Source organism: Hemitrygon akajei, chromosome 5, assembly GCF_048418815.1.
Source record: "Hemitrygon akajei chromosome 5, sHemAka1.3, whole genome shotgun sequence".
NCBI classification, from domain to species: domain Eukaryota; kingdom Metazoa; phylum Chordata; class Chondrichthyes; order Myliobatiformes; family Dasyatidae; genus Hemitrygon; species Hemitrygon akajei.
The window spans coordinates 112,675,682-112,695,875 of NC_133128.1; the positions used below are offsets into that span (position 1 = coordinate 112,675,682).

Here is a 20,194-nt window from a genome sequence, read left to right on the forward strand (position 1 = left end):
ATAGAAATGAAGCAGAAATGACTTCATGGAGGATGGTGAATCTGTAAAATTAATTGCCAGAGATGGCTGCAGAGGCCAAGACATTGTGTACATTTAAAGCAGAGGTTGACAGGTTCCTGATTAGTAGGGTATGGTGGAGTAGACTTGATAGACCAGATTTCCTGCTCATACACTTACAGTCTTATAGGTTGAACTCTTGACCTCACAGTCTACCTCAAAGTGACTCGGCCCAAAGTGTTGACTGTTTATTCCCATCCAAAGATGCTGCCTGACCTGCCAAGCTTCTCCAAGACCTTGTTTGTGCTGCTCGTTATGACCTTTCCCTTTATTGTCTATCTGCCTTGCCCTTTCTCTGTAACACTTCCTGCTGCACTCTCTATTTGATTTCTTTGCACAAGCTCGGTGTGTTGTTGTAACGAAACAGTCTGTGTGAATAGTCTGTATCACCGTACCTCGCAACATTTGACAAAAATGGAGTAATTTACCAATCTGTTTTGCAGTATCCCATATGACTACATTCATAAAGCCTGAATCAACAGAGTTTGCAATAATTCAGTGCTGTGCAGTGGACTGTTTTTTTATCCAGAGTCTTCAGCAATATCCATGAGGGAAAGAGGAACTTGCAGAGTTATCTCACACACACTCCCTCCTCCCAGTTTCCATGATGACTTCATCAGCTATCACTGAACAAACAGCAATATTGATTTACATTTTTTTTTAAAAAAAGGTCTATGGAAATTAAAACATCCCAAAAAAATAACTGCATAGCTATTCTCAGTAACTTCACAGAAAAGCCAGTATTTGCACTTTGTATCACTTTACAACACATTACGTAGGTGCACAGTGTGGAACCTTGATGGTGTTAACTGAGATGGATAAAATGTACAGTCAATCGTTACCACTAGAGTATGCAAGTGAATTACTTAAATTAAAGCCATTGGTGCCCTCAGGTGACAAGAGTTAGACAGTGCAACAAAAAATGCATAACTTTATAATTTGTAAATAAACTTCCCTGTGCAGTTTAAGCAAAAATAAACTGTAAAGAAAATGAGGAATTTACTAAAATATGTGGAAAATTCTAGCTAAAGGAGGCTTTCTTTTGGACATTTTCAGTTGAGACATTAACCGGCTTGTTTTCAGATCCAGATTCAGATTTATCACATGTACATCAGTGAAATGTGTCATTTGCATTAACAACCAACACACCTAAAGATGTGCTGAGGACAGCCCGCAAGCATCGCCACATATTCTGGCGACAGCTTAGCATGCTCAAACTGCTCAGCAGAACAACACAGAACACCAGCAAATATAACAACAAAAGCAAAGAAACAAACCCCCTTCCTCCCTCCCACCCATGCACACACACATACACAGACAGTCCTCCAACTCCAGCAGAAAGAAAGACAACAAGAATTGTTCTAATGAAAACAAAATCTGCAAGATAAATCCATGTTGAAAACTGTCTATGCAGAAAGAAACAGTTAATATTTCTGGTCAATGGCATTTCATTATTTAATCTCCCTTTTCCAATCTTCTTCTTCTTTCACCTTCCTTACCACATGTCCTCTGATATTCAACATTTCTAATCTGGTCCGCTGAAAGAATGAGAACAGAGAAGGTCCTTGAACTCAAAAGTCAACTGCCCACTTCCCTCCACAGATGTTACCTGATTTGCTGATTTCCTCCAACATTTTGTGTGTTGCTACAGATTCTTGTTTTTCCATCTCTAAGACTTTAATCACATCTACAGTTAGTTGCAGGGGCTTTCTGGGCAAAACTGCCAGCTGCACTTGTATAACAACATTAACGATTGCTCTTCAAAATCAGTCCATTGGCAGCAGAGTGCTTCTAGGTGTTCTTAAGCTCCTACCAAAATTATTCCTTTTCTCTGTTCCAATGTAGTTCTCTATTTTAATTAATTACCCATTTCAAGAATTCCAACTGCACTATTTAGTATGTACAACAGTAGAGCAAAGGAATAGGCTCTTGAGCTCACCATATCTGTGCCAAACACAATGCTAGACAAACTAATTCCATCTGACTACATATCCCTCTATTCTCTGTCTGTTTATGTGCCACTCACAATGCTTCTTGCACGTTGCTATCATTATCTGACTCAGATTCACTTATCATGTGTACGTTGAAACAGTGAAATGCATCAACAACCAACCCAATCTAAGGATATGCTGGGGGCAGCCGCAAATGTCAACTGGTGAGGCCGAATTTGGAGTATTGCGTACAGTTTTGGTCACCGAATTACAGGAAGGATATTAATAAGGTTGAAAGAGTGCAGAGAAGGTTTACAAGGATGTTGCCGGGACTTGAGAAACTGAGTTACAGAGAAAGGTTGAATAGGTTAGGACTTTATTCCTTGGAGCGTAGGAGAATGAGGGGAGATTTGATAGAGGTATATAAAATTATGATGGGTATAGATAGAGTGAATGCAAGCAGGCTTTTTCCACTGAGGCTAGGGGAGAAAAAAAACCAGAGGATATGGGTTAAGGGTGAAAGGTGAAAAGTTAAAAGGGAACATTAGGGGGGGCTTCTTCACACAGAGAGTGGTGGGAGTGTGGAATGAGCTGCCAGATGAAGTGGTAAATGCGGGCTCACTTTTAACATCTAAAAAAAACTTGGACAGGTACATGGATGAGAGATATATGGAGGGATATGTGCCAGGTGTAGGTCAGTGGGACTAGGCAGAAAGAAGGTTTGGCACAGACAAGAAGGGCCAAAAGGCCTGTTTCTGTGCTGTAATGTTCTATGGTTCTATTCTAGAGCCAACATAGCCTATCCACAGGGAGACTGAAAGCCTGGCTGAGTGATGCCTCAACAACCTCTCACTGAACATCAACAAAACCAAAATCAGGAAGAAGAAGCCAGAAGTCCATAAGCCAGTCCTCATTAGGGGATCAAGGGTGGAGAGGGTCCATAATAAACAGTTGACACTTTGAGCAAAGATGCTTCATGAAGACTGATGTTATAACAAAGGGTGGAAGTGGAGATAAGCTCACACTACTATTAAATGCTCCCAATGGTGTGTACCTCAAATAGCCTCTGACAACCAAGTCCAGCTCTTGGCCTTCACATGTGGCTTAGCTACTAAGCCTGACAGAACTATTTCTACTGACAGGAGAAGGGGCAAAGACTGATTACTTGAGCCTTAAAACCAGTCACTTCAGGCAGATAGGGCTCATTAGCAGTGTTTAGCAGCTCATCTAGATGAAGAAAAAGTCTGATCTCAAACTTCCACTGTACCCATTCATGGCTAAGGCTTCGGGAGTAAGCTCCAAGGAAAACTCCTTACCTGGAGTCCCTAAGGCAGTCCTACGTTGAGTTCAATGCTGACAGGCAATGCTACAATGCTGATGATGCCAAATTGTATTGGTCTCTGCCATTCCTTTGGATTAATTAGCTACGTGGAGAGGGGAGGGCTGCTACATAGGCAACAGTTTTCTCTCCATTACGTACTGCCCTGACTTGCATACTAGCTTACGTGTCATGCAGACAGCTGGGACACTACATCCATGGTCGACCCGTGGGTCTCAAAGGAATCATAGGACCATTCACAATGACCGATTAACCTACTAACTGGTATGTCTATGGACTGTGGGAAGAAACCAGAGCACAGGAAGGAAACCCACGCATTCATGGGAAGAATGTACCAACTCCTTATAGAGGGTGCTGGAATTGAACTCTGAATTCAGGAACACCCTAAGTTGTCACCTTAACAGCTAAACTATCCTGATGACCCATATTGTCCCTACACTGACAGAGTACGTGATGGAACAGTGTAGAGGCAGGTTTTCTCCATATCTGATACATGCTGTACTTGCTGTGGGAAGGTTTGATGGGGAGTGTAGAGGGTGCCTTGTTCTATATCAAACTGTTGCTCTGTGAGAGTTTGAATTATTAGTGGAGTGTGATAGAGTCATAGTGCAGCACAGCACCAATACAGGCCCTTCAGCCCCCCCAGTCCATGCCGACCACAGTTCCAATTTTCTATGCTTAGCCCACATGCCCACCCACTATCCAAATACTTCTTACATGATGCTATGGTATCTGCCTCAACCACTTTCTCTTGCAGCTCATTCCAAATCCTCACCACCCTCTGTGTGAAAAAACTTTAGCCTCTCATTCTAAGTCCGTGCCTCCTGATTACGGTCTCTCCGACTCTGGGGAAAAGACTGTTACCATCCACCTTATATACGTCTTTCATAATTTTAAGAATTTCTATAAACAATTCCACAGAATAAAGCATACAGTAAGTAGGTCAGAAAAGGTACTAAGGTACCGGTAATCAAACTGTATCATGGTGTCCACCCTGCTCATGGACTGTTTGTCCCACTCCCACCTGAGAGAAGGCTATGTAACATCCACACCGGGACCACCAGACTCAAAAACAGTAGCAGGTCAGCTAATCAACACCTCCACCCACTAACCCACCCCTCCACACACCCCATTACCAGTACTTTTTCATTTCCTCCCCGTCACCTTATGTATAGAAACTCCTGTGCGTAGCACCACTTTACGCACATACTTCACAATCAGTATATGTACATAAGCTATCTTCTATATATATTTATTGTGTTTTTTTAATTATTGTATTCTTTATCTTATTGTTTTTTTTAGGTAGATCAGATTTGGAGTAACAATTATTTTGTTCTCCTTTACACTCATGTACTGGAAATGGCTTTAAACTATCTTCACAATCTGCCATGTAACAGAGAACCCCAGAAAAACCCCATATACTCCCCCCTTGTTCAATCCTTTCCCACCTATGTTTGTGACACTTCTCACACTTTGAATTTTTTCAATGATTTTAAGTTCCCTGGCCCCCACTGCCTTATTTTCACCATGGACGTCCAGTCCCTATATACCTCCATCCCCCACCAGGAAGGTCTCAAAGCTTTCCGCTTCTTTTTGGATTCCAGACCTAACCAATTCCCCTCTACCACCACTCTCCTCCATCTAACGGAATTAGTCCTTACTCTCAATAATTTCTCCTTTGGCTCCTTCCACTTCATCCAAACCAAAGGTGTAGCCATGGGCACCCGCATGGGTCCCAGTTATGCCTGCCTTTTTGTTGGCTTTGTGGAACAGTCCATGTTCCAAGTCTATACGGGTATCTGTCCCCCTCTTTTCCTTCACTACATCGACGACTGCATTGGCGCTGCCCCCTGCATGCATGCTGAGCTCGTTGACTTCTTTAACTTTGCCTCCAACTTTCACCCTGCCCTCAAATTTACCTGGTCCATTTCCGACACCTCCCTCCTCTTTCGTGATCTTTCTGTCTCCATCTCTGGAGACAGCCTATCTACTGATATCTACTATAAGCCTATAGACTCTCACAGCTACCTGAACTATTCCTCTTCCCACCCTGTCTCTTGCAAAAATGATATCCCCTTCTCACAATCCCTCCGTCTCCGCCGCATCTGCTCTCAGGGTGAGGCTTTTCATTCCAGGACGAAGGAGATGTCTTCCTTTTTTAAACAAAGGGGCTTCCCTTCTTCCACCATCAACTCTGCTCTCAAACGCATCTCTCCCATTTCCCGCACATCTGCCCTCACCCCATCCGCCCGCCACCCCACTCGGGATAGGGTTCCCCTTGTCCTCACCTACCACCCCACCAGCCTCCAGGTCCAACGTATAATTCTCTGTAACTTCTGCCACCTCCAATGGGATCCTACTACCAAGCACATCTTTCCCTCCCTCACTCTTTCTGCTTTCCGCAGGGATCGCTCCCTACACGACTCCCTTGTCCACTCGTTCCCCCCCATCCCTTCCCACTGATCTTCCTCCTGGCACTTATCCTTGTAAGCGGAACAAGTGCTACACCTGCCCTTACACTTCCTCCCTCACCACCATTCAGGGCCCCAGACAGTCCTTCCAGGTGAGGCGACACTTCACCTGTGAGTCGGCTGGTGTGGTATACTGCATCCGGTGCTCCCGGTGAGGCCTTTTATATATTGTTGAGACCCGATGCAGGGACTGACGAAGGAACTCGGCCTGAAACGTGGACAGCACTTCTCCCTATAGATGCAGCCTGGTCTGCTGCGTTCCACCAGCATTTTGTGTGTGTTGTTTGAATTTCCAGCATCTGCAGATTTCCTCGTGTTTGCCCCACATACTTAATTCAGTTCAGCAAGGCTTCACCTCCACAGACATCTCTGTAGTTACCACCTGACACAACAGACACATGGCACAGCAAAAGAAGGAGACTCCTCTCCTGGTCTGTGGTTGTGCGTGCGAGTGAAGTCCACAGGCCAGTCGCTTTCCTTCTGAGAAATACTGCAGCTTAAGTTGTGCAAACTAGTGTGTTTCTTGACAGAGCCGGGAAAGGCCACGCTGTAATATACCAAACGGGAGAGGGACAGGGGTTCATAAAGTTGCAACAATCCGTAAGGAGACCATGAAATGTTTCTTCAAATGGGAAATGACTTTAAGAACAGAGAAAACTCTAAGCATATAAGTAGTCATGGTTAGACCACACTTAATAGCCCACAACTTTGGTCTCCAAGTAAGAAACACAGAAATAAGAGAGGAAGAGCATGCAGGAATCACGAATATGATGCCAACACACAGAACGAACGTTTCTCTGGTGAGTCTCCACAAGATGTTTCCTCTAGAAAAGAGAGCTGATCTAATAGAGGGCTTTCAATTTATGAAATGGCAAGATGGATAGGGAAATGCCATTTCTACTTGGAGGATAGTTAAAACTACCAGCTGTTGGATTGGGTGTAGAATTGTTATTTTTCTTGCAGTTAAATGTGTTTGTACTGTTATATAATTACCCATATACATGTTGAGTTAAGTTTTCCAGTGGTTACGGTTGCCTCTGTACTTTTCTGAAAACTTCCTGGTTTCAGTGGCGGTGTCATATTACTTGGATCTGGCTATCCTATTGGTTAATTGCTATCGATGGAAGTACTGCTACTAGTGGTTCTGTAGGAGAAGACCACACTACTTTTAGATTTCTCTTTTCTTTGTCTCTCACAATGCTTCTTCTTCCTCTCTTTCTTTGCTCTTGTAACACTTAATAAATTGATTGTAAGCAACAAGCTTTATGCCTCATTCTTGACTTTGGGATCGCAGAAGCATCAGGATCCAACAGAGCTATAAATCGAAGACAGTTCCTAACAGATCCAGTAAGGAATTCAAGAGCCATTGCTTTACCCAGGGAGTATGTTCTGGCCTCTAGAGGCGCAGTTCATTTTGTACATACATCACTTCCTGTACACAAACTGTTTTGATAGCACTTCCTGCACGGTAATCATTATTCTGACTTATAGCATATACATCTCCATCCACTCTTTATTTACCTTGAAACAGCAATATTGGTGACCCTCAAGTTTTTGTTTTACAAATTAAAAGAAGTCCTATTAAAAACCCTGAAAGAAAGCTTCCACATTGGGCGATTTTTGAGAAGATGTTTAGCTCACCACATAGCTATATCCACACAGACAGTGAGTAGAGAGTGAGAATAGAATGCAAATTTCTCTACCATAGAGGGGGCTGGGGGGAACAAAACAGATGCAGCCAAGGGAAACAGGAGAAAAAACAGATTATGCTGTTGGTGAGAAAAAAGGGTAAAAGAATGTTTGTGTAAGAAGAGAACATCACTGTAATCTTACTGAGTTGAAAGATCCACTGTAAAATTCTACTTCATTCACCAAAGCTTTGAAACAGTTTTAGAATCCATCACAAATATACTGCAGGTTAATTTAGTGAAATTTGTGCTTAGCCAAGATGCCAGAGTTTCAAGTGCCTGAGCCCATAAAACAGCTCTGCCAAATCTCTATTCCAACAAAATTCTTGCACTGTTATCCACATTTAGTCACTGATACTCTCATCGGAAGGTGAAGCAAACAAGGGATAAAATGTGCCTCCAACGCCTCAGGAAGCCCCTGTGGACTTGCCCAAAATAATCACAAGTCCTGCTTGCCAACCCCCTTCCACAAGCCAATCCAATCATTCTTACCTCTGTGAGAAACCTTTCCTTAAACTCTTCTGCATTGAAAATATCCGTTGACAAGCGATCTAGGAACACAAGGCAAAAAATATGATGAAATATCATCCATTGAAAAACACACAGCTGTTTCAATTTTATTCTAGGAATAATGGGAGAACAGAAATACTATATATATTACAGATTCTGGGTATAGGACAACCAGGTGACAATGAGCTTACTGCGGGATGCTTACCCTGTTTGGCCAAGTGTACAGATACTGCTTTGGATGGTGAACAATCCCTGTCAACTCCCCACGAAAGCCCACATCATGGGTTTTCACCACCACATTCTCATTAACATTAGAACATAGAACATTACAGCACAGTACACGCCCTTTGGCCCACGATATTGTGCCTACCTTTAAACTTACTCTAATATCAATCTAACCCTTCTCTCCCACATACCCATCAATTTTTCCTTCATCTAGAGCCTCTTAAAAGTCCCTAATGTATCTGCCTCCACCACAACCTCTACTAGCGCATTTGATGCACCCACCGTCTTTGTGCAAAAAATGTACCTCATTCTATACTTTCCTCCAATCACCTTAAAATTATGCCCTCTCATATTAGCTATTTCAGCCCTGGGAAAAATTTGCTGGCTGTCAACTATGTCAATGCTTCTTATCATTTATTCCAGCTCTATAAATTGACCTCTCATCCTCCTCCACTCTAGCTCTGTCTCATCCAATATACCTCCATGCACTCTAGTCCAGACAGCATCCTAGTAAACCTCCTCTGCACCATCTTTAAAGCTTCTGGAATTTATTCATAATGAGGGGACCAGAACTGAACACAATTCTGCAGGTGGAGTCTAACCAGAGATTTATAGAACTGCAATATTACCTCATTGCTCTTGAACTCGTTATCTATTACACCTATGAACATGCCAATAAATCAAACACCTTCCTAATCACCCTATCAACTTGCATGACAACTTTGAGGGATCTATGAGTGTGGATGGACCCAAGATCTCTCTATACCTCTACTATGCTGACCTTCCAATGTGAATCACTTCACACTTCTCCAGATTGAACTCCATCTGCCACTTCTCAGCCCAGCTCTGCATCTTGTCAATGTGACATTGTAACCTATGACAACTCTACACCAGGGATTCCCAACTTGGGGTCCACAGACCACTTGCTTAATTGTATTGGTTCATGGCAATTGGAACCCCTGCTCTGTGCCATCCACAACATGATCAACCTTTGTGTCATCTACATTGTAAGTTAGTCTTTCTGGATGAATAAGCAGGAACTCATTGGTGTGCTGTGTTGGTAAACCCAAGCATTAAATAAGCCTCAACTCCAACCAAACCAGTTCTTCCTAGTAAGTCCACCAAGTGTTTATCCATCAAACCAACATGGGCCTGAAATGTTGGCAGGATATAAGACCATCTCAGCCCAATCACACCTCAGTCCATATGAGGATAAAGCCAGCTGTGGTCAGTGGGCAGTGCTCCTCATTCTGAGCCAATGGTAATTCAAAGTCCAAAAGAATTGAGTGGAAAAAAGTCCTCTTGAAGCAATATTAGAGTCAAAAATAACACACCTTTGAAACAGGATCTTTACCCACCTAGTTCACCCTGATCTTAAACATCATTTACACCAGTCTTTCACTAATCCCATTGTATTCTCCTCACGTCACCATTACCTCCTCTCAGGATGGCATGGTAGTGTAGCGCTAAATGTAACACAGTGATTGAGGGACAATTCCCGTCACTGTCTGTAAGGACTCTGTACGTTCTTGCTGCGAAGGCATGGGTTTCCTCTGCGAGCTGCAGTTCCCCAATACATTCCAAGGACGTATATGGCTAGTGTTAGGATTAGTGAGCTGTGGGCATGGTTAGGATTAGGGTCAGTGAGCTGTGGGCATGGTTAGGATTAGGATTAGTGAGCTGTAGGCATGGTTAGGATTAGGGTTAGTGAGCTGTGGGCATGGTTAGGATTAGGGTCAGTGAGCTGTGGGCATGGTTAGGATTAGGGTCAGTGAGCTGTGGGCATGGTTAGGATTAGGGTCAGTGAGCTCTGGGCATGGTTAGGATTAGGGTTAGTGAGCTGTAGGCATGGTTAGGATTAGGGTTAGTGAGCTGTGGGCATGGTTAGGATTAGGGTCAGTGAGCTGTGGGCATGGTTAGGATTAGGGTCAGTGAGCTGTGGGCATGGTTAGGATTAGGATTAGTGAGCTGTGGGCATGGTTAGGATTAGGGTCAGTGAGCTGTGGGCATGGTTAGGATTAGGGTCAGTGAGCTGTGGGCATGGTTAGGATTAGGGTCAGTGAGCTGTGGGCATGGTTAGGATTAGGATTAGTGAGCTGTGGGCATGGTTAGGATTAGGGTTACTGAGCTGTGGGCATGGTTAGGATTAGGGTCAGTGAGCTGTGGGCATGGTTAGGATTAGTGAGCTGTGGGCATGGTTAGGATTAGGGTTATAGAGCTGTGGGCATGATTAGGATTAGTGTTACTGAGCTGTGGGCATGGTTACGATTAGGGTTAGTGAGCTGTGGGCATGGTTGGGATTAGTGTTAGTGAGCTGTGGGCATGGTTAGGATTAGTGTTACTGAGCTGTGGGCATGGTTAGGATTAGGGTTTGTGAGCTGTGGGCATGGTTGGGATTAGTGTTAGTGAGCTGTGGGCATGGTTAGGATTAGTGTTACTGAGCTGTGGGCATGGTTAGGATTAGGGTTAGTGAGCTGGGGGCATGGTTAGGATTAGGGTTAGTGAGCTGTGGGCATGGTTAGGATTAGGGTTAGTGAGCTGTGGGCATGGTTAGGATTAGTGTCAGTGAGCTGTGGGCATGGTTAGGATTAGTGTTACTGAGCTGTGGGCATGGTTCGGATTAGGGTCAGTGAGCTGTGGGCATGGTTAGGATAAGGGTCAGTGAGCTGTGGGCATGGTTAGGATTAGGATTAGTGAGCTGTGGGCATGGTTAGGATTAGTGTCAGTGAGCTGTGGGCATGGTTAGGATTAGTGTTACTGAGCTGTGGGCATGGTTAGGATTAGGGTCAGTGAGCTGTGGGCATGGTTAGGATTAGGGTCAGTGAGCTGTGGGCATGGTTAGGATTAGTGAGCTGTGGGCATGGTTAGGGTCAGGGTTAGTGAGCTGTGGGCATGGTTAGGATTAGGGTTAGTGAGCTGTGGGCATAGTTAGGATTAGGGTCAGTGAGCTGTGAGCATGGTTAGGATTAGTGAGCAGTGGGCATGGTTAGGATTAGGATTAGTGAGCTGTGGGCATGGTTAGGATTAGGGTCAGTGAGCTGTGGGCATGGTTAGGATTAGGGTCAGTGAGCTGTGGGCATGGTTAGGATTAGGATTAGTGAGCTGTGGGCATGGTTAGGATTAGGGTTACTGAGCTGTGGGCATGGTTAGGATTAGGGTCAGTGAGCTGTGGGCATGGTTAGGATTAGTGAGCTGTGGGCATGGTTAGGATTAGGGTTATAGAGCTGTGGGCATGGTTAGGATTAGTGTTACTGAGCTGTGGGCATGGTAAGGATTAGGGTTAGTGAGCTGTGGGCATGGTTAGGATTAGGGTTAGTGAGCTGTGGGCATGGTTGGGATTAGTGTTAGTGAGCTGTGGGCATGGTTAGGATTAGTGTTACTGAGCTGTGGGCATGGTTAGGATTAGGGTAAGTGAGCTGTGGGCATGGTTGGGATTAGTGTTAGTGAGCTGTGGGCATGGTTAGGATTAGGGTTAGTGAGCTGGGGGCATGGTTAGGATTAGGGTTAGTGAGCTGTGGGCATGGTTAGGATTAGGGTTAGTGAGCTGTGGGCATGGTTAGGATTAGGGTCAGTGAGCTGTGGGCATGGTTAGGATTAGTGTTACTGAGCTGTGGGCATGGTTAGGATTAGGGTCAGTGAGCTGTGGGCATGGTTAGGATTAGGGTCAGTGAGCTGTGGGCATGGTTAGGATTAGGATTAGTGAGCTGTGGGCATGGTTAGGATTAGGGTTAGTGAGCTGTGGGCATAGTTAGGATTAGGGTCAGTGAGCTGTGAGCATGGTTAGGATTAGTGAGCTGTGGGCATGGTTAGGATTAGGATTAGTGAGCTGTGGGCATGGTTAGGATTAGTGTTAGTGAGCTGGGGCATGGTTAGGATTAGGGTTAGTGAGCTGTGGGCATGGTTGGGATTAGTGTTAGTGAGCTGTGGGCATGGTTAGGATTAGTGTTACTGAGCTGTGGGCATGGTTAGGATTAGGGTTAGTGAGCTGTGGGCATGGTTAGGATTAGTGTCAGTGAGCTGTGTGCATGGTTAGGATTAGGGTTAGTGAGCTGTAGGCATGGTTAGGATTAGGGTTAGTGAGCTCTGGGTATGATTAGGATTAGGGTTAGTGAGCTGTGGGCATGGTTGGGATTAGTGTTAGTGAGCTGTGGGAATGGTTAGGATTAGTGTTACTGAGCTGTGGGCATGGTTAGGATTAGGGTCAGTGAGCTGTGGGCATGGTTAGGATTAGTGTTACTGAGCTGTGGGCATGGTTAGGATTAGGGTCAGTGAGCTGTGGACATGGTTAGGATTAGGTTCAGTGAGCTGTGGGCATGGTTAGGATTAGGATTAGTGAGCTGTGGGCATGGTTATGATTAGGGTTACTGAGCTGTGGGCATGGTTAGGATTAGGGTCAGTGAGCTGTGGGCATGGTTAGGATTAGTGAGCTGTGCGCATGGTTAGGATTAGGGTTATAGAGCTGTGGGCATGGTTAGGATTAGTGTTACTGAGCTGTGGGCATGGTTAGGATTAGGGTTAGTGAGCTGTGGGCATGGTTAGGATTAGGGTTAGTGAGCTGTGGGCATGGTTGGGATTAGTGTTAGTGAGCTGTGGGCATGGTTAGGATTAGTGTTACTGAGCTGTGGGCATGGTTACGATTAGGGTTAGTGAGCTGTGGGCATGGTTGGGATTAGTGTTAGTGAGCTGTGGGCATGTTTAGGATTAGGGTTAGTGAGCTGGGGGCATGGTTAGGATTAGGGTTAGTGAGCTGTGGGCATGGTTAGGATTAGGGTTAGTGAGCTGTGGGCATGGTTAGGATTAGGGTCAGTGAGCTGTGGGCATGGTTAGGATTAGTGTTACTGAGCTGTGGGCATGGTTAGGATTAGGGTCAGTGAGCTGTGGGCATGGTTAGGATTAGGGTCAGTGAGCTGTGGGCATGGTTACGATTAGGATTAGTGAGCTGTGGGCATGGTTAGGATTAGGGTTAGTGAGCTGTGGGCATAGTTAGGATTAGGGTCAGTGAGCTGTGAGCATGGTTAGGATTAGTGAGCTGTGGGCATGGTTAGGATTAGGATTAGTGAGCTGTGGGCATGGTTAGGATTAGTGTTACTGAGCTGTGGGCATGGTTAGGATTAGGGTTAGTGAGCTGTGGGCATGGTTGGGATTAGTGTTAGTGAGCTGTGGGCATGGTTAGGATTAGTGTTACTGAGCTGTGGGCATGGTTAGGATTAGGGTCAGTGAGCTGTGGGCATGGTTAGGATTAGTGTCAGTGAGCTGTGGGCATGGTTAGGATTAGGGTTAGTGAGCTGTGGGCATGGTTAGGATTAGGGTTAGTGAGCTCTGGGTATGATTAGGATTAGGGTTAGTGAGCTGTGGGCATGGTTGGGATTAGTGTTAGTGAGCTGTGGGAATGGTTAGGATTAGTGTTATTGAGCTGTGGGCATGGTTAGGATTAGGGTCAGTGAGCTGTGGGCATGGTTAGGATTAGTGTTACTGAGCTGTGGGCATGGTTAGGATTAGGGTCAGTGAGCTGTGGACATGGTTAGGATTAGGGTCAGTGAGCTGTGGGCATGGTTAGGGTTAGGGTTAGTGAGCTGTGGGCAGGGTTAGGGTCAGTGAGCTGTGGGCATGGTTAGGATTAGGGTCAGTAAGCTGTGGGCATGGTTAGGATTAGGGTCAGTGAGCTGTGGGCATGGTTAGGATTAGGGTCATTGAGCTGTGGGCATGGTTAGGATTAGGGTCAGTGAGCTGTGGGCATGGTTAGGATTAGGGTCAGTGAGCTGTGGGCATGGTTAGGATTAGGGTCAGTGAGCTGTGGGCATGGTTAGGATTAGGGTTAGTGAGCTGTGGGCATAGTTAGGATTAGGGTCAGTGAGCTGTGGGCATGGTTAGGATTAGTGAGCTGTGGGCATGGTTAGGATTAGGGTTATAGAGCTGTGGGCATGGTTAGGATTAGTGTTACTGAGCTGTGGGCATGGTTAGGATTAGGGTTAGTGAGCTGTGGGCATGGTTAGGATTAGGGTTAGTGAGCTGTGGGCATGGTTGGGATTAGTGTTAGTGAGCTGTGGGCATGGTTAGGATTAGTGTTACTGAGCTGTGGGCATGGTTAGGATTAGGGTTAGTGAGCTGTGGGCATGGTTGGGATTAGTGTTAGTGAGCTGTGGGCATGGTTAGGATTAGTGTTACTGAGCTGTGGGCATGGTTAGGATTAGGGTTAGTGAGCTGGGGGCATGGTTAGGATTAGGGTTAGTGAGCTGTGGGCATGGTTAGGATTAGGGTTAGTGAGCTGTGGGCATGGTTAGGATTAGTGTCAGTGAGCTGTGGGCATGGTTAGGATTAGTGTTACTGAGCTGTGGGCATGGTTCGGATTAGGGTCAGTGAGCTGTGGGCATGGTTAGGATTAGGGTCAGTGAGCTGTGGGCATGGTTAGGATTAGGATTAGTGAGCTGTGGGCATGGTTAGGATTAGTGTCAGTGAGCTGTGGGCATGGTTAGGATTAGTGTTACTGAGCTGTGGGCATGGTTAGGATTAGGGTCAGTGAGCTGTGGGCATGGTTAGGATTAGGGTCAGTGAGCTGTGAGCATGGTTAGGATTAGGGTCAGTGAGCTGTGAGCATGGTTAGGATTAGTGAGCAGTGGGCATGGTTAGGATTAGGATTAGTGAGCTGTGGGCATGGTTAGGATTAGGGTCAGTGAGCTGTGGGCATGGTTAGGATTAGGGTCAGTGAGCTGTGGGCATGGTTAGGATTAGGATTAGTGAGCTGTGCGCATGGTTAGGATTAGGGTTACTGAGCTGTGGGCATGGTTAGGATTAGGGTCAGTGAGCTGTGGGCATGGTTAGGATTAGTGAGCTGTGGGCATGGTTAGGATTAGGGTTATAGAGCTGTGGGCATGGTTAGGATTAGTGTTACTGAGCTGTGGGCATGGTAAGGATTAGGGTTATTGAGCTGTGGGCATGGTTAGGATTAGGGTTAGTGAGCTGTGGGCATGGTTGGGATTAGTGTTAGTGAGCTGTGGGCATGGTTAGGATTAGTGTTACTGAGCTGTGGGCATGGTTAGGATTAGGTTAAGTGAGCTGTGGGCATGGTTGGGATTAGTGTTAGTGAGCTGTGGGCATGGTTAGGATTAGGGTTAGTGAGCTGGGGGCATGGTTAGGATTAGGGTTAGTGAGCTGTGGGCATGGTTAGGATTAGGGTTAGTGAGCTGTGGGCATGGTTAGGATTAGGGTCAGTGAGCTGTGGGCATGGTTAGGATTTGTGTTACTGAGCTGTGGGCATGGTTAGGATTAGGGTCAGTGAGCTGTGGGCATGGTTAGGATTAGGGTCAGTGAGCTGTGGGCATGGTTAGGATTAGGATTAGTGAGCTGTGGGCATGGTTAGGATTAGGGTTAGTGAGCTGTGGGCATAGTTAGGATTAGGGTCAGTGAGCTGTGAGCATGGTTAGGATTAGTGAGCTGTGGGCATGGTTAGGATTAGGATTAGTGAGCTGTGGGCATGGTTAGGATTAGTGTTAGTGAGCTGGGGCATGGTTAGGATTAGGGTTAGTGAGCTGTGGGCATGGTTAGGATTAGGGTTAGTGAGCTGTGGGCATGGTTAGGATTAGTGTCAGTGAGCTGTGGGCATGGTTAGGATTAGGGTTAGTGAGCTGTAGGCATGGTTAGGATTAGGGTTAGTGAGCTCTGGGTATGATTAGGATTAGGGTTAGTGAGCTGTGGGCATGGTTGGGATTAGTGTTAGTGAGCTGTGGGAATGGTTAGGATTAGTGTTACTGAGCTGTGGGCATGGTTAGGATTAGGGTCAGTGAGCTGTGGGCATGGTTAGGATTAGTGTTACTGAGCTGTGGGCATGGTTAGGATTAGGGTTAGTGAGCTGTGGGCATGGTTAGGATTAGTGTCAGTGAGCTGTGGGCATGGTTAGGATTAGTGTTACTGAGCTGTGGGCATGGTTAGGATTAGGGTTAGTGAGCTGTGGGCATGGTTAGGATTAGTGTCAGTGAGCTGTGGGCATGGTTAGGATTAGGGTTAGTGAGCTGTAGGCATGGTTAGAATTAGGGTTAGTGAGCTCTGGGTATGATTAGGATTAGGGTTAGTGAGCTGTGGGCATGGTTGGGATTAGTGTTAGTGAGCTGTGGGAATGGTTAGGATTAGTGTTACTGAGCTGTGGGCATGGTTAGGATTAGGGTCAGTGAGCTGTGGGCATGGTTAGGATTAGTGTTACTGAGCTGTGGGCATGGTTAGGATTAGGGTTAGTGAGCTGTGGGCATGGTTAGGATTAGTGTCAGTGAGCTGGGGCATGGTTAGGATTAGTGTTACTGAGCTGTGGGCATGGTTAGGATTAGGGTTAGTGAGCTGTGAGCATGGTTAGGATTAGTGTCAGTGAGCTGTGGGCATGGTTAGGATTAGGGTTAGTGAGCTCTGGGTATGATTAGGATTAGGCTTAGTGAGCTGTGGGCATGGTTGGGATTAGTGTTAGTGAGCTGTGGGAATGGTTAGGATTAGTGCTACTGAGCTGTGGGCATGGTTAGGATTAGGGTCAGTGAGCTGTGGGCATGGTTAGGATTAGTGTTACTGAGCTGTGGGCATGGTTAGGATTAGGGTCAGTGAGCTGTGGACATGGTTAGGATTAGGTTCAGTGAGCTGTGGGCATGGTTAGGATTAGGGTTAGTGAGCTGTGGGCATGGTTATGATTAGGGTTACTGAGCTGTGGGCATGGTTAGAATTAGGGTCAGTGAGCTGTGGGCATGGTTAGGATTAGTGAGCTGTGGGCATGGTTAGGATTAGGGTTAGTGAGCTGTGGGCATGGTTAGGATTAGGGTTAGTGAGCTGTGGGCATAGTTAGGATTAGGGTCAGTGAGCTGTGAGCATGGTTAGGATTAGTGAGCTGTGGGCATGGTTAGGATTAGGATTAGTGAGCTGTGGGCATGGTTAGGATTAGTGTTAGTGAGCTGGGGCATGGTTAGGATTAGGGTTAGTGAGCTGTGGGCATGGTTGGGATTAGTGTTAGTGAGCTGTGGGCATGGTTAGGATTAGTGTTACTGAGCTGTGGGCATGGTTAGGATTAGGGTTAGTGAGCTGTGGGCATGGTTAGGATTAGTGTCAGTGAGCTGTGGGCATGGTTAGGATTAGGGTTAGTGAGCTGTAGGCATTGTTAGGATTAGGGTTAGTGAGCTCTGGGTATGATTAGGATTAGGGTTACTGAGCTGTGGGCATGGTTGGGATTAGTGTTAGTGAGCTGTGGGAATGGTTAGGATTAGTGTTACTGAGCTGTGGGCATGGTTAGGATTAGGGTCAGTGAGCTGTGGGCATGGTTAGGATTAGTGTTACTGAGCTGTGGGCATGGTTAGGATTAGGGTCAGTGAGCTGTGGACATGGTTAGGATTAGGTTCAGTGAGCTGTGGGCATGGTTAGGATTAGGATTAGTGAGCTGTGGGCATGGTTATGATTAGGGTTACTGAGCTGTGGGCATGGTTAGGATTAGGGTCAGTGAGCTGTGGGCATGGTTAGGATTAGTGAGCTGTGGGCATGGTTAGGATTAGGGTTATAGAGCTGTGGGCATGGTTAGGATTAGTGTTACTGAGCTGTGGGCATGGTTAGGATTAGGGTTAGTGAGCTGTGGGCATGGTTAGGATTAGGGTTAGTGAGCTGTGGGCATGGTTGAGATTAGTGTTAGTGAGCTGTGGGCATGGTTAGGATTAGTGTTACTGAGCTGTGGGCATGGTTAGGATTAGGGTTAGTGAGCTGTGGGCATGGTTGGGATTAGTGTTAGTGAGCTGTGGGCATGGTTAGGATTAGGGTTAGTGAGCTGGGGGCATGGTTAGGATTAGGGCTAGTGAGCTGTGGGCATGGTTAGGATTAGGGCTAGTGAGCTGTGGGCATGGTTAGGATTAGCGTCAGTGAGCTGTGGGCATGGTTAGGATTAGTGTTACTGAGCTGTGGGCATGGTTAGGATTAGGGTCAGTGAGCTGTGGGCATGGTTAGGATTAGGGTCAGTGAGCTGTGGGCATGGTTAGGATTAGGATTAGTGAGCTGTGGGCATGGTTAGGATTAGGGTTAGTGAGCTGTGGGCATAGTTAGGATTAGGGTCAGTGAGCTGTGAGCATGGTTAGGATTAGTGAGCTGTGGGCATGGTTAGGATTAGGATTAGTGAGCTGTGGGCATGGTTAGGATTAGTGTTACTGAGCTGTGGGCATGGTTAGGATTAGGGTTAGTGAGCTGTGGGCATGGTTGGGATTAGTGTTAGTGAGCTGTGGGCATGGTTAGGATTAGTGTTACTGAGCTGTGGGCATGGTTAGGATTAGGTTCAGTGAGCTGTGGGCATGGTTAGGATTAGTGTCAGTGAGCTGTGGGCATGGTTAGGATTAGGGTTAGTGAGCTGTGGGCATGGTTAGGATTAGGGTTAGTGAGCTCTGGGTATGATTAGGATTAGGGTTAGTGAGCTGTGGGCATGGTTGGGATTAGTGTTAGTGAGCTGTGGGAATGGTTAGGATTAGTGTTACTGAGCTGTGGGCATGGTTAGGATTAGGGTCAGTGAGCTGTGGGCATGGTTAGGATTAGTGTTACTGAGCTGTGGGCATGGTTAGGATTAGGGTCATTGAGCTGTGGACATGGTTAGGATTAGGGTCAGTGAGCTGTGGGCATGGTTAGGGTTAGGGTTAGTGAGCTGTGGGCAGGGTTAGGGTCAGTGAGCTGTGGGCATGGTTAGGATTAGGGTCAGTGAGCTGTGGGCATGGTTAGGATTAGGGTCAGTGAGCTGTGGGCATGGTTAGGATTAGGGTCATTGAGCTGTGGGCATGGTTAGGATTAGGGTCAGTGAGCTGTGGGCATGGTTAGGATTAGGGTCAGTGAGCTGTGGGCATGGTTAGGATTAGGGTCAGTGAGCTGTGGGCATGGTTAGGATTAGGGTTAGTGAGCTGTGGGCATAGTTAGGATTAGGGTCAGTGAGCTGTGGGCATGGTTAGGATTAGGGTCAGTGAGCTGTGGGCATGGTTAGGATTAGGGTCAGTGAGCTGTGAGCATGGATAGGGTTAGTGAGCTGTGGGCATGGTTATGATTAGGGTCAGTGAGCTGTGGGCATGGTTAGGATTAGGGTTAGTGAGCTGTGGGCATGGTTAGGATTAGGGTCAGTGAGCTGTGGGCATGGTTAGGATTAGTGAGCTGTGGGCATGGTTAGGATTAGTGAGCTGTGGGCATGGTTAGCGTTAGGGTTAGTGTGCTGTGGGCATGGTTAGGATTAGGGTCAGTGAGCTGTGGGCATGGTTAGGATTAGGGTCAGTGAGCTGTGGGCATGGTTAGGATTAGGGTCAGTGAGCTGGGGGCATGGTTAGGATTAGGGTTAGTGAGCTGTGGGCATGGTTAGGATTAGGGTTAGTGAGCTGTGGGCATGGTTGGGATTAGGGTCAGTGAGCTGTGGGCATGGTTAGGATTAGTGAGCTGTGGGCATGGTTAGGATTAGTGAGCTGTGGGCATGGTTAGGTTTAGGGTTAGTGTGCTGTGGGCATGGTTAGGATTAGGGTCAGTGAGCTGTGGGCATGGTTAGGATTAGGGTCAGTGAGCTGTGGGCATGGTTAGGATTAGGGTCAGTGAGCTGGGGGCATGGTTAGGATTAGGGTTAGTGAGCTGTGGGCATGGTTAGGATTAGGGTCAGTGAGCTGTGGGCATGGTTAGGATTAGGGTTAGTGAGCTGTGGGCATGGTTAGGATTAGGGTTAGTGAGCTGTGGGCATGGTTAGGGTCAGTGAGCTGTGGGCATGGTTAGGGTTAGGGTTAGTGAGCTGTGGGCATGGTTAGGGTCAGTGAGCTGTGGGCATGGTTAGGATTAGGGTCAGTGAGCTGTGAGCATGGTTAGGGTTAGGGTTAGTGGGTTAGGGTTAGGGTTAGGGTTAGTGAGCTGTGGGCATGGTTAGGGTCAGTGAGCTGTGGGCATGGTTAGGATTAGGGTCAGTGAGCTGTGAGCATGGTTAGGATTAGGGTCAGTGAGCTGTGGGCATGGTTAGGATTA

At 46.5% G+C, this 20,194-nt stretch overlaps 1 protein-coding gene across 2 annotated transcripts in view; it reads right to left on the reverse strand.

Annotated features, from left to right (window-relative positions):
• The window catches only part of nhej1 (nonhomologous end-joining factor 1), a 395,026-nt gene that overhangs the window by 282,742 nt on the left and 92,090 nt on the right, over positions 1–20,194 (reverse strand). For both annotated transcript variants that reach the window (XM_073046191.1, XM_073046192.1), the window contains exon 5: positions 7,979–8,037. In XM_073046191.1, coding sequence (XP_072902292.1) covers positions 7,979–8,037 — 59 coding nt within the window. The remainder of the gene's footprint in view (positions 1–7,978; positions 8,038–20,194) is intronic.